This window comes from Notothenia rossii (assembly GCF_949606895.1).
Source record: "Notothenia rossii genome assembly, chromosome: 5".
Lineage (NCBI taxonomy): Eukaryota > Metazoa > Chordata > Actinopteri > Perciformes > Nototheniidae > Notothenia > Notothenia rossii.
Genome location: NC_136903.1, coordinates 68992454 through 69005716, shown reverse-complemented (window position 1 = coordinate 69005716; position 13263 = coordinate 68992454). Strand labels below are relative to the sequence as shown.

Sequence of the window (13263 nt, the reverse complement as noted above, 5' to 3'; positions counted from 1 at the left end):
AGGCAGATTTCCACAGTTTGCGTCCCTCATCTGTTAGCATTTTATCCAATAGTCAACATTGTCAAAATAATTAGATTTAGATAATTTTCGTTTTTTATGCGCCAGTTATCCTTGTACTTGTCATATAAATGGTACAATAATCAATCTATCATTTAATACAAATGTCACATCTGTATATGAATAGTTAATATTGTATGTAGTTGGTTTGCATCTGGTGGAAATGCAACAGCAGCTAATTACTAGTATGGAAAAGGGTCACACAGAGGGTGGAGCGGACTCCATGAATGGCAGTTGTTTCAATGGCCGATTGTCCAAAGGAACAAGAGACAACATAGTCTCATTATTGAAGGTCAGTGGCTAGAAAAGGTTAGCAAAGGTTCAACGTTGAACAGCCCTTTGTGCAGAGCCTGCCACGGCCTCGCACAGAATTTATTCACACAAGCTTTGATACAAAACTCAACTGTGCTTGGGCAAGGAAAAGTGCAAATTCTGCAAAGCATTATTCACCATGTAATTGTTGTTATTCTGGAACTGTCACACAATTTAGTTTATTTGCATAAATATAGAAATGTGGTTGATGCCACCCGAGAAAATATTTCAGTCCTGCATTTTGTCATTTATAATGTCTGCGGTTTCCTTAAGTTACTTTCAGGTTTTTGTAGAGTATGTCTTTGCTTACCATAGGTAGTTGTGCACTCTGAAAGGACGTGCAGAAATATGATCTCATAGGGGAGCAAATAAAAACTTACTGGGGGTCAGTGGGTCTCAGCATTAAAATGTCCCCAGACAAGAATGGGGTCTTCTGTAAGGCCTTGGTCAGTTGAGGCTATTCTAAGTCTGTCTGGATGTTGCGTCTGGAGAGATGATTTGCCTTGTTAACCCAGAACTGTGTTCCAACAAGATCCTGCCATCATTTTCATTGTCTGTCCTCACAGAACTTCCACGTAGTCCAATTGAGATGATCATGAGAGTTTTGAACAAAGTAATAGAAATCATTTTACGTGCATGGTTGAAGATAAAAAAGCAAACCTGAGCTGAATGGTTTTTCATTCAATATTGTTAGGAAGCAGGAGACAAGCGGAAATGTGAAAGTGAAACATTAAGCACCTGAGTACCGGTCTGATTTAGGTTAAATTGACATAAAGTAACATTCGTTGTTTGAGAACCAAAGTCAAAGATATTTATAGAGACATTTACAAAACATTTTCATGAGCTGCTCTGTCACAAAGTGCTCAACATAACACAAATGACACAAATTAAAGCAAAGGTGAATCTTTTCAGCATAATCAGTTCCCCTGGGTTATATTCTTTTCCAGGAATTTGCTGCGTCTTTGCAGTAGGCTACTGCGAAAACAGTGTGTTTTCAGGTCATTAATGAATCATCTCTGCTTAATGGACCTATTGAAGTATTTCCTGTTTACCATTACTTTGCTGTTTGCTTTTCTCAGAACAACCGTATATGGAGTTGGTATCGGTGGAGGGAAGCAATGTGGTTACAACATTTACATTAGTGCTAAATTAAATCAAAAGTCGAGGCAACATTTATTGTAGGTCTTTCAATTTGGATTAAAAGGAAAAGAACATCCATGCAACATCCATGTTAAAAAAAAAACTCATGCTGCTCTGATGTTAGCAAAGAAATAACATGACCTCGTAAACGCCTGACAGTAATTATTGAAGATGAAAGCTTTGACCTGTTTTACAACAGAATTACTATTAATATTTTACAAAAAATGACCAACAATGAAAGTCCTGCTGTGTCTGACGAAACTGCACCTTGACAGCTTCACTTCCCATAACTAGCGCTGAACTGAAGATCTTATTATAGTGACATAAAAATAACACTTGCATAACTGCTTCTTTTTTACAGATGAGAGAGTAGGCTAATGTGGATCTCGTGTGGAGTAGAAGGATTCCACTTAAGACATGTTGAATAAGTGTACGTCTGAAGTACATTGCAGTATCTGTTGACACCTCTCTTTTCCACTTCCTATGCTTTTAATTGTATTTCTTGAGTATTTTTACATACATGCAATGTAATAAAGTGAACACACTTTACTTTATTAAAGAAATGTTAACTCTTAACATTTTTAGTTTTTATGAAACTGTTCTTGCAAGAGAACCGAGTCTGTCTTCTAAGTCTTCTCTATCTTTCCTTGAACTCAAAATGTCAACTTTATAATAAAAATGTACCTGCTAAACATCAGCATGTTGACATTAGTATCTAGCTCAAAGCTCCACAATGCCATAAAGAGCAGCTATAAAGTTTAATCTATTATTTTCAGAAAAAAAAACACAGATTACATTTAAATTATGATTTTGTTATTATGAATAATTTCGGTTTGAAGTGTCTATGACCAATGTAAGTGCTCGTCTCCTTCTTTCTGTGATAAAATACTTATTTTCTTTATCACAACCAATTTAATATACATTATTTAACACTGGTGCTCTGTTCTTTGTAACACATATTGCTTAACATTTTTTTTTAAACTGAGAGAAGGAAAGGGAAGCAAATATCTCAAAGTGTGATAAGAGCACTCGTTAATGATATACACTGATGTCAAACAAACAAGCGAAGACAGAACATTTGCACAAAGAAAAAACAGTCACACTTAAGATAGAGGGAAGAGTGATTTATTTGGTGTTTATCGCTGGTTTGAGGTAATCATAGCACATTTACAAGTGTAAGGAAAATGAACTGCTCACTTAAGAAGAGGAAAAATGTAAGGTGCTAAGTAGAAACGGAAGAAAACCTTTTTGAAACACACTCTGGAAATGTTGCACTGATGTAAATTGTACACCAATTTAATAAAAAGTGACATTTTTCTCTCCAAAGCCAATTTCTCCCGTGAAAGCAAAACGCATTACTGAGTATTACTGAGTTCTTTTAACTTGAGAATAATTTTTGAGGGCTCAGAGTCACCACGTCTAGAAGTCACAAAGACAAATACTTATACATTTCTGAAAAGTAAAATCACTTAAGCTCAGAAGAAGTCATAAAAGCAGTACGGCTGACATCATCCAAGTACCGGCTGGGTCATAACCCTTAATGGAAGATATTCTTTTATATTTTCTCTCGTTTCCTGGTGCTAGCTGGAGCTCTTACCAAGGCAATAAAAAGTGTTTGTTCTTGCTAATTGCTCTTAGTGGATAAATGATTTTCAAGATGGCAAGGAAGACTACATGATTTGCATCCCACGTTGGAAATTAGTTGTTATTTTTTACACATCTTTAAAGTTAGTGTGACTTTATATTTCTGTTACTGTGTCATCTCCATTTTATTTACATGTGACACCAGTCTGAGTCCCCCGCAACTAATTCCACCCGGTGTCTCATCCTTTCACCCTTCCACTAATTTCTTTCTTTCCATTTACTAAATATCTTACACCCCCTCTTTATTTGATGAAACGTCTTTCCTTCTCTGCGGCACCATTTGCTTTCTGTCTGGCCAATACCTCGTGTAACGCAGCGCTGCAACACAAAGAATGACACGCATTCCTTTCCCATGAAGCCATGAGTGGGCCGGTGCCAGATACCCCTGTGTACTGTATCTGCTGCTGTAACAGTGACTGAGTAACAGAGTGAACAAGTGACAGTGAGAGACGGGCAGAGAGGAGTCAGACAGACAGCGACACAGAGGTACAGGATGAGGAGAAATCGGCGTCTTTGTGACAGTTAACCTCACAAGCTTGGATTCAGGACAGGCTGAGTTGGCAGCTGATGGCAGATCACCACAGCAAGCCCACAGTGTGACCCATCTGTGCCTGGTATTAAAGCAGCTCACACCCCAGGGCCAGAGCCTCCATGCTGCGTAATAGCTACGCGAACATAGGCCCAGTCCTGAGGGGGCCAACAAGTTACCCACTGTGTTGACAATGGCAGCTTTGGTAACAGAAACACACCGACAAATAAAAATAAACTCCCACATATACACCAAAAGCACAGAACAACAAGAAATACACAAATTGGGCCGGTGTGCGTAACTTACATGTTGCTCTGCCTTGCAAAAAACGAATTAATGACACTTCCCTACACGTATGAGTGAGCACATAACACCACTCCACCCCATTCTTAGGAACAGTGTGATACACATTTGGCTGTGAGCGGTGTTATTTTCCCTCCCTGCACCTATTTGAAGCTCTGGTTGGTCATTGTTCTGTGTTTACATCCTGTTGTGTCGACCGCTGCGTGAGTATGTTTTGCGTTTGTCCAGCTGTGTGTAAATGTGAATGTGTATATGTGTGTGTGTGTGTGTGTGTGTGTGTGTGTGTGTGTGTGTGTGTGTGTGTGTGTGTGTGTGTGTGTGTGTGTGTGTGTGTGTGTGTGTGTGTGTGTGTGTGTGTGTGTGTGTGTGTGTGTGTGTGTGTGTGTGTGTGTGTGTGTGTGTGTGTGTGTGTGTGTGCCTGTAAGGGTCAAAGCTGGAGCACAGTAGCAATATATATATATTATGTCAGCTACCATGAGAACCTATCTATTCTCAGTGTGTATTCAACTGCCTGCTGGATGGAAGACAGGCATCGAAATGAAATAAGGTAAAAAAAGTATATTTCCGAAATAGCTTAAGGCAGTGGATTTAGTGGTTTGGAGCATGTGAAACTGATTTTTACCATAAATTATAGCAAAGCGTGATCTTCATGGTCTTAATAAGAGCTGTATTACACATCATAACAAGTGCGTTAGAAGTGATGTAAGTAATTTAAATGTTTAACACGGATGGCAAAACTCAAATGTCGGCATTTATGTAAACATTAGTTAGCTTTTTAACCCTGTAGTCTGTTGCCTTAAAATGATCACAAACAGGAAGTCTTATTATATTCAATATATTAAAACATATTTGACCTTTATATATGTCTGGCCAAATGTGCAGGGTTATCCTTTTTAGCTGCATCCCTCCTAACATTCAGCCTGTAGCTCTTTTAATGGTCATCCCTGACAGTCCAGTCAGTGACATTATAAAGAAACAAAAGGGAAATGTTAGATTTTCTCATCTGGATTATAGTCACACTCCAATCATACAAAGTTAATGAGGCTGTTAAGAGCTTGAACCTTGGTTTTCTATTAAAAATGTTTCCCTTTGAGTAGCTTCAGAGTAATATTTGTTCCCCCTTACATTGTATAACAACGTAACACGATACATTATTTATCAGGTATTTCCATCACTGAAGCTATACTGTTTATGTGAGTGACGCATTCAAACCTGGTATTACATCAGAGGGACATGTTTTAGAAATATTCACATTTTCATCAAATTCAACTTAAGATATTGCATTTGTTATATTCTTGTGTTGTATGGTTTATTTAGCTTATACATGTAACAATAATTACCCTGTGGCGGTGGTGGTAGACCAGTAATTAAATGTAACTTTATTCCTTTTCTCAATCACTGTAGAGCATTTTTGAGCTACTACTTATTTTCTTGCTAAATATCAATCTAATAAAAACATAATGCCCTATTTTAGATTGAGCCACCAAGCGCCATATAAAACATTCAAAGGTAGCTTGACCTTGATCAACTATAGGAAAGTTAGAGATTATCCATGAATGGAATGGCATAGAATAGTATGGCATTAAAAACAGGGGCCGTGTTGCTGCCTTAGGTACTTTCCATACTTTAAACACACTTTCTCAAATGCTTATTTAGTAGTATTCTTTACAGTGTGGTATTGCTACTTTCACTGATTGGAATACTTCGTCCACTACTGTATATTTCTTAAATTACAGGGAATGGACAAATCCATCAATTTCAATGGATTGGTTGGTTGTGATCTTGATTATAATGTCAGAGATTACAGTTAAACACGTTTATGGCCAACATTTTGTCCACAAATCAGACTGTTAAATGAACTTGAGATAGATTGTTGATGTCTTCACTACAACAAATAGACTGTCTCTCTAACTGAGGATAGTCTGAGGGACCCCAGTGTGGGGGGACTCATTGTCCACTACACTTCCTCTCCTGCTGTCCCTGTTCTGGCCGATAGAGGTCGCAGCCGAGCAGCCCCTCTGTGTCCGGGAACGCATGGATGTGTCTGAGCGCTCCCACATGACAAAGCTACAGCGCGTCTGGAAACCGGGAACGGAGCACGGGGCGTTTTTTTGGAGAAACCGTCGACAAGACCCATTCTGCACCTTTACCTGCAGCTCAGCTCGGCTCGGCTCGCTGCCAAACAAACTTCAGTGGCCGTTTGGCTTTTTATTTGCTCACTAAGGCGTGCAGCTGCCCTCTTGTTTTCCCCTCTTTCCAAGTGAACTTTATAGGGATGTTATATCCGAGCATCACCATGCTGAATGTCCAGATAGTGCTAAAGTAAGTGTAGGACGTGTGTGAACGACCTCTTTTTCTTCTTCTACTTTTTGTTCGATTTAAAAGAAAAAGAGAGGGAGAGAGTGTGTGCAGGAAAGTGTGTGCAGGAGAGAGGGAGAGAGAGAGGGAGAGAGAGAGAGAGAGAGAGAGAGAGAGAGAGAGAGAGAGAGAGAGAGAGAGAGAGAGAGAGAGAGAGAGAGAGAGAGAGAGAGAGAGAGAGAGAGAAGTCGCGCAGGTTTGTGGAGCTACGCTTTCATGCCGTCAGTCTTGCGGACTCTGAGATGGACGTCAGATTTTATCCAGCTCCCCCTTCAAGCGTGGGTTCATGTACTGACTCCGGTTTGGACTATTACCACTCCAACAAGGTAACAATGATTTCTACTTTACGGACTTATAGTTGGTCAGAGGTGCAGCAATTGGTGTAATGATGCACGCGCATGGTGTGCCATGAGCAGGAGCATAATGTATGTGTAGAAGGAGCATGACTGGGGAGTGCTGCACTTGTATTTCCCTCGGGATGAATTAGTCTTGGAGCTGCATTGTCTTTGAACTTTGTTGTATTTTTAATTAGCAGATTGTTTTGAACTCTGCAGAAAGGCACACATGACACCTGTTCTGAGCTAGTGCATCCTTTAATTTTCATAAATGTAATGTGTTAATCTGGATAAACTAAGGGCACGTTGTACTGTAGCTGTCCTGTGAGCTGAGTTGGAGCACCCCTCTCTCCGGCGCACTGGAGCTACTGAATACACACCAATTGATTGTGCCTTTTCCCCCCTTACTTAAATGCATGAAAAAAGCTCAATCCAATCCATATTATTTAAAGAAAGTGCTATCATATATGCTCCAAACAGGTACCCATATGGGTCAATGCACAATTAGTCTAATACAAACCTGTAAAGATTGCTTCTAAATGTGAACTTGACTGCAGGTTAGGGATCGGGGTGTTTGTGATTCTAAGATGTATATTGTTCAGTTATAAGCTGAACAGTCTGCATAATATTTTGTATGTGTTCCATTGCTCGATTAAAGTGTTTTTCATGAAGAATATACATTCGCCTACAGGCTTGGTTAGCTTTTGCGCACACATCCAATCTCATCAGTGTACACAAAATAACTTTTTAGGAATAATTCATTGGTCTCCAACCTAAATAGAAACCAATGTTTTGGTTTGCAATCCTAAAGTATCACATACTGGAATTTGTTTATCAGCTATTCTCAACATCGGTGAGAAGTTAGGGATTGCATATGCGTTTTTACGCACGGAATCGTATCCAATATTACCGGAACGTCAGTCACTTTTATAAGTAGGAGTAGTTGCATTTGTGATAAGCTGCCTTTTGAGGAAAATAATCACGAAATCAGTTAACATCAGTCTATATTTGGACATTGTCAAGTTTACAGATTTTTCTGTTGAATGTCATCATGGTACTGTAAAGAGATCACTTTTTGTCCCCTTCTCACTCGTTAAATGCATTGTGCACTGGCTCTGACTCCTTACTTTGATTGATAAAGGTTTTGCATTTAGGCAAATGTACAACATATTTCAAGATTACAAGTCACATGCCACAAGGCTATTTTTTCATGTGGTCAGGGGTAAAACTTGTGTAAACATTTGGCAGAGCTAGAAGAAGGCATTATACCCGCAGCCATACAAATAGGTTTGCTTGCCTTAGCACTGGAAGGAGGCCAGCAGGCAGTTAACATTTGCTGATGACAAAGTGAAACATTATAGCACAGTACAATATTTGAATTGTTAATCTCCCCTGTCCATACACACAGTCACCTGTATGTATAAACGAACAACACAGACACACACTCTCACACCCACTTTGCAGAGGGAGGTTTGAATTACAATACATGAGGCTACAGTCATTCCTTAACCCCTAACTTGCTGTAACAACAACTTAAACCCCAACATGAACTGATCCTAAAGTGGAATAATATTAAATCACACCTCAAATTAGCCTGTTAATGAAGTATTTACAAGCAAAAATATTCTCACATTGAAGGGTTTTTGCAATCTCTTTGTGATAATGTTATAAGCAAATTAAGCATGCACGGTAGATGCTGCGGATGTGTATTTAAGATCACAATGAGACCTGGCTCTCGGACCGAGGCCATGTCTCAGGTCTTGTAGCGTTAACAGAATGAACTGCAGCAGTTATCATGATTCTCAGGTTTTTGGCCCGCTACCAAGCAGATTTGGGTTTCAAGGACTGAATCGTATAACATTGTCATTACTAAAGTAGCATCTGTGACTAAGATGTAAAGTGACACATTATCTGAGCCCGATCTGTGCCGACTACCACACATAACTGTTGAATAATGATACAGGAGCTTCATATGGCGTTTGGCCAATAGTTCATCCTCTATGGCAGTTTAATTTGTGAGCGAGATGGAGTTGACCCCCTGGAGTTGCACTGTGTGAGCAGGTGTTAATAGGGAAGCTTGCAAAGATGATAAAGATAAAGATGATGAAAATATAGTTTTTTGTATTTCACATTCTTTATGAAGTTGGTTATAGCTATTGCATGCATGGTTTAAATGTAGTTTTTTCAATTAGTATTAGCTTTTCATTTACCCTTATTTACACTTGAAACAGTCAGAATAAAGGACTTATATGAAACTCACTTGTGTGGTTTTGCATCATTACTGTACAGTAATAAATTAACCTAACAGGAAGTGTGTATAATACTAAGTGGGACAGTCCATTTATAAAAGCCCAGCACTTCCTGTTCTAGCAAACACATCTATTTCTGCCAGTGACTATTCGGCTTTTCATAAATGGCTTTGTGTGTGTGCTCATATTCAAGCTGTTCTCTACCTGAAGGGGTTAATAATTGAGGAACGTAAGGAATGTGTAAGTTGAAACTAGTTTGAACTGATCTACCAAATTCAGTCTGATGATTGATTGATGGCTGCCAGGAATATGGATCACATTGACAGAATAAGTCTTTACCACAAATCCATCAATGCACTTGACCTACGAATTTAGGCAATGGTTTTCCTACAATTATACCTTAAACATCAACAAAATACAGTAGTTCTAAATGTAGGAATCAAAGGAAGTCTAATGTACTTTACGCTTTGATTTCCTTTTTCAAACCTAAATTTGATTCAATTACCAAATAATGATGAGATTGCGTTAGATGAAAATGCCATTGTACTTCTCTGCATGTCATTGTAAATTATTTCATAAAAGAACCTGTGCATCCACATTTCAGAACAACGCAAAGAACAACACATGAGATAAGCGTTGCTTTTTTATTTTTGCCGTGAACCCCAAGGCGCTGTTGCTCTTCTCAACTCCATCCAACTTGCATTGTCCTGCACTTGCACAATCACCGTGAGTCATCTTTACTTTTCGCCCAAGATTTCTCCTAATCTTTTTGAAGCTCTCTGTATCTTTCCTCACTGAGTGGGAGGCTTGTTTGTTCAGCGTACACTCAGCTGTGTATACCAGCGCTGAAGGCCACTTCTTCGCAAATGCCTGTTTTAGCGAGACACTATTTGTCAAATGCATTATGACTTGTGCATACCCCCAGGCAGAATCACTCCAGTGAAATGAAGTTGGATAGATTACTGTAGCTGTTCCACTTTCTCCTCATCCCTCTTGCCTCTAACAACATGGTGCCCAAGAGAGAGGCTCTCAAGTAATTATACTGTAGTTATTCTGTAGGTTTATAATCCAATGGTTTGCAGATGTTATTCTTTACATAGTTGAAGTCTGTTCCCAGTTACTGTACGTTATTTATATATGCTGGGGCCATTTTCACCGCAGTGCGGAGCGAACTCTTTATTGATACACAGTTTGTACAGTTCTAAGAGAGGTGATTTTTCAATCAAAGCATACTGTGTATGACTGTATGCGTGCATGTGTGTGTGTGTGCAGTTAACGCATTCCTAATTGCTTTTATACCTCGAGGCTGAATGTATAAAACATGTTTAACAAGATAACCGTCGTTTATACCTTGATGCAGGTTTTCCCACATGTTATACTTCATACTGCCTCATCCTCACATAAATGCACATAACAAGCAGCTGCCATTCGTCCACCCAAAGAGCAATGAGGCCGGCTTTTGCAGAGCACGTACCAACCCTTTTCAAATGGTCCGTTCCATTACCACCACTACCCTAATAATCACTGTATTAGTCATGGGATACTTCAAAGTATGGACAGGCAAAAATACTTTCCATGTAGAATTCTCAGAATGTGTTTTTTTTTTCTTCTCTTCAAATCATGACTGTAATAGAAACAGAAAAAAATAAAGAGATATTCCAGCAGTACCTCATTCTGTACACAGAAAACAGTTAATTACATGGAGGCAAGCATTCTTGGGTCGACAGCGTGGACTTGGGGTTTTTCATTGTGCCCATTCATAACATTCTGCTGACTGGCCAGTCCGAGTTGCAATATCCCAACCGTTCTCACTGGGAAAATGTTAACCCATGCATCGCACTAATGCACACCAGAGAGGAAAACACACTCTAAAGCTGCTGGTACTGGGAATACTCAAAGTGGCCAGTTTATTGTTCCAATCCCGTTCCAGGTAGTTAACTAAGAGCAAATAATAGATAACCGAAAATGAAGTCATGGCATGAAAACAATATTTAGTATTATTTTATAAAACCCCTCAGCAGTCTACTTTCTTAAGTTTTTTGGTCTAACCATTTTCTGGCACTATTCATAATCAAATCTTTCTGTCTCCCCGTCTCTCCCCCTCTTTGTGTCTAACTTCTTCTCTCATTTACCTTCCCAGCAGCAATGTCAAAAGGTTATGGAGGGAAGCCGGATCGCCTGGGGCTGATTGTGTCTTTGAGTTAATGATAAGTAGCTACAGTGTTATTCTCCGGAGCAGCAGAGCTTATATTGTGTTCTGTGCACAGACTCTTACAGTAGTAAAAAACTGAACTATTTATCATTTGCCTTTTTAATCAATTGTTTAAAAACAGGAATAGAAGTACATTTTCTAACATAATCAAAAGGCTACATTGTGAATACTTGAATTGCATACACTTGAATTTTTCACCTCTCTTGAAATATGTTTATTTGCCTATTCCAGTTACAACACCTATAGGAAAAATCCCCAAATTGGCATCAATGATACAGCGGTTGCTATTCTGTAGCTACACCATAATCATCATGGGGAATTCGAGGACAGTAATTGACTGCTAAGAGTACATGCAAGGGGATACTGTACTGTCCATACTGTCTGAGGGATTTACTACAGTGGACTCGGGTTTAACCTACATGACAGTGAAGGTAGCAAAGACTACAGTTCTCTGCTCTGTACTTTAAAATCTAGACCAGACTTGACTCAGAGCTACTAGAGGTGTTAAGAGGGTCATAAGTCATGTATGGCTGGAAATAGATAGTATAGTTTATCCTGCCTGGTTAGCTACTTAATCACATAGGTTCATAACGGGCTATTTATGCCGATGATTGATTGCATTAACTGCAAAGAATTCAGTCATGACATTGCATTTTTAAAACCCGTCCAAATACGCATTTGTGATAAAATAACGCTATCCAAATCCTTCCTATGCAGCTATCACATCCCAATCCATCCAGAAAGTCAATTTATTAAAATAAATCACAAAACTGCTTTTAGGGTACGACGTAGCCTTAGTTTTCAGGATTGGTGGCATGCATCGCAATCTGTAACCTAATGTGAAACACAGCCATCCCAAGATGTCAGGGTAATTCTAATTTTGACATTGAGCGTGAATCGAAGCAGCCCGCCTGGCCCAACTTGTGCACCTCATTATATCACATTAACCCTAATTATCGTCACTGCCCCTTGAAACCCAAATACTACAGTCAGGCTTGACTCCTGGCTCTTCAGCTGGAGGTTGGGTGTGTGTTTCATCCCCTCGACTTGTGTAAAGTAGTCCAATGTGCCAAGGCGCTTTAAACTGTCTTCATCTCAGGAGGCCAATGGTTCCTCGGTAGCAATAGACTTGCCCGTCTGTCTGCCTCTGTCTGTCCTCCCCCCCCACCGTATATCTCCCCCCATCATTCGGTTTCCCTGTGCTGTTTTATATTCAGCTCTTGATTGGTTGGGGGATGGTGTGGTGGAATAGCATTTGAGATGTTAGCTGGTTTGTGCAGGGAGGGGGAAGTACATTTGGGATGTGTGTAGGGGAGAGAGAGAGAGAGAGAGAGACAGCTGTAGATGGAGTGAAAATGGAGAGAGATTTTTAGGGGTACTTTATTTTTCAGCTCGCCCTTGTGTCTGTAATGTCATTCAACGATGTGGAAAACCAAAACGAGCCTTGCCACCAGATGTGTTCCAGTCCAGATAGCGACTTGAAAGACAGACGTTTATTGTTTTAGTGCATTTGGTGTGGTTCAAACCAAAACTGCATGAAATGCTGATTGATGGATTTCACTAATGAATGTGTGTGTGTGTGGAGAGAGTAAGAGAGGGATAGAGAGAGACATCTGCTTCATGTGATTCATTTAACCATTTATGTTCTTCGCTCTCTGCTCTACCGGGGTTATTTTACAGGGCTACAGTAGCATTTCAAAGCAAATTCATTTTCTTTCTATCAGCACGCAAATAGGAAATAAAATAACCCCTTTCAGTAATGTTTAGTTTTCATATCCACATAATGTGGCGTTTATATTTCCATAAAGTACACACACTAAAACAATACTCTATAACAAGCTTCAATAGAGTTACGTGTGTATTAGCAATACAAGTGGTTGCATAGTAAGCTCTGTCTTTATCATAACAATAGGCCAAAGTCAATAGAAACACTGAAACTGCTGTGACCTTCTGTTATGTAACTTTATATCTTTGGTTCACCAAGAGCAACAACCAAACTTATTGTTGATGCTGACATTTAGCATCATCACATGCTTGTGGTTTCGACTGCAGGTCAGGAAGTGCGCAGCTCAGTCTGCAACAGTTTCAGCATCCCTGCAGTGAATCGCTTGTTTTTAATTATCA

General features: G+C 39.5%; 1 protein-coding gene across 2 annotated transcripts in view; it reads left to right on the top strand.

Moving 5' to 3' along the window:
• The first annotated feature begins 6076 nt into the window (after positions 1-6076).
• tox2 (TOX high mobility group box family member 2) overlaps positions 6077-13263 on the top strand; it is a 90271-nt gene continuing 83084 nt past the window's right edge. The window contains exon 1 of one of the 2 annotated variants that reach the window (XM_079683731.1): positions 6077-6669. In XM_079683731.1, coding sequence (XP_079539857.1) covers positions 6586-6669 — 84 coding nt within the window. In that variant the 5' untranslated portion in view covers positions 6077-6585. The remainder of the gene's footprint in view (positions 6670-13263) is intronic. The other variant, XM_079683730.1, reaches the window with a different exon arrangement.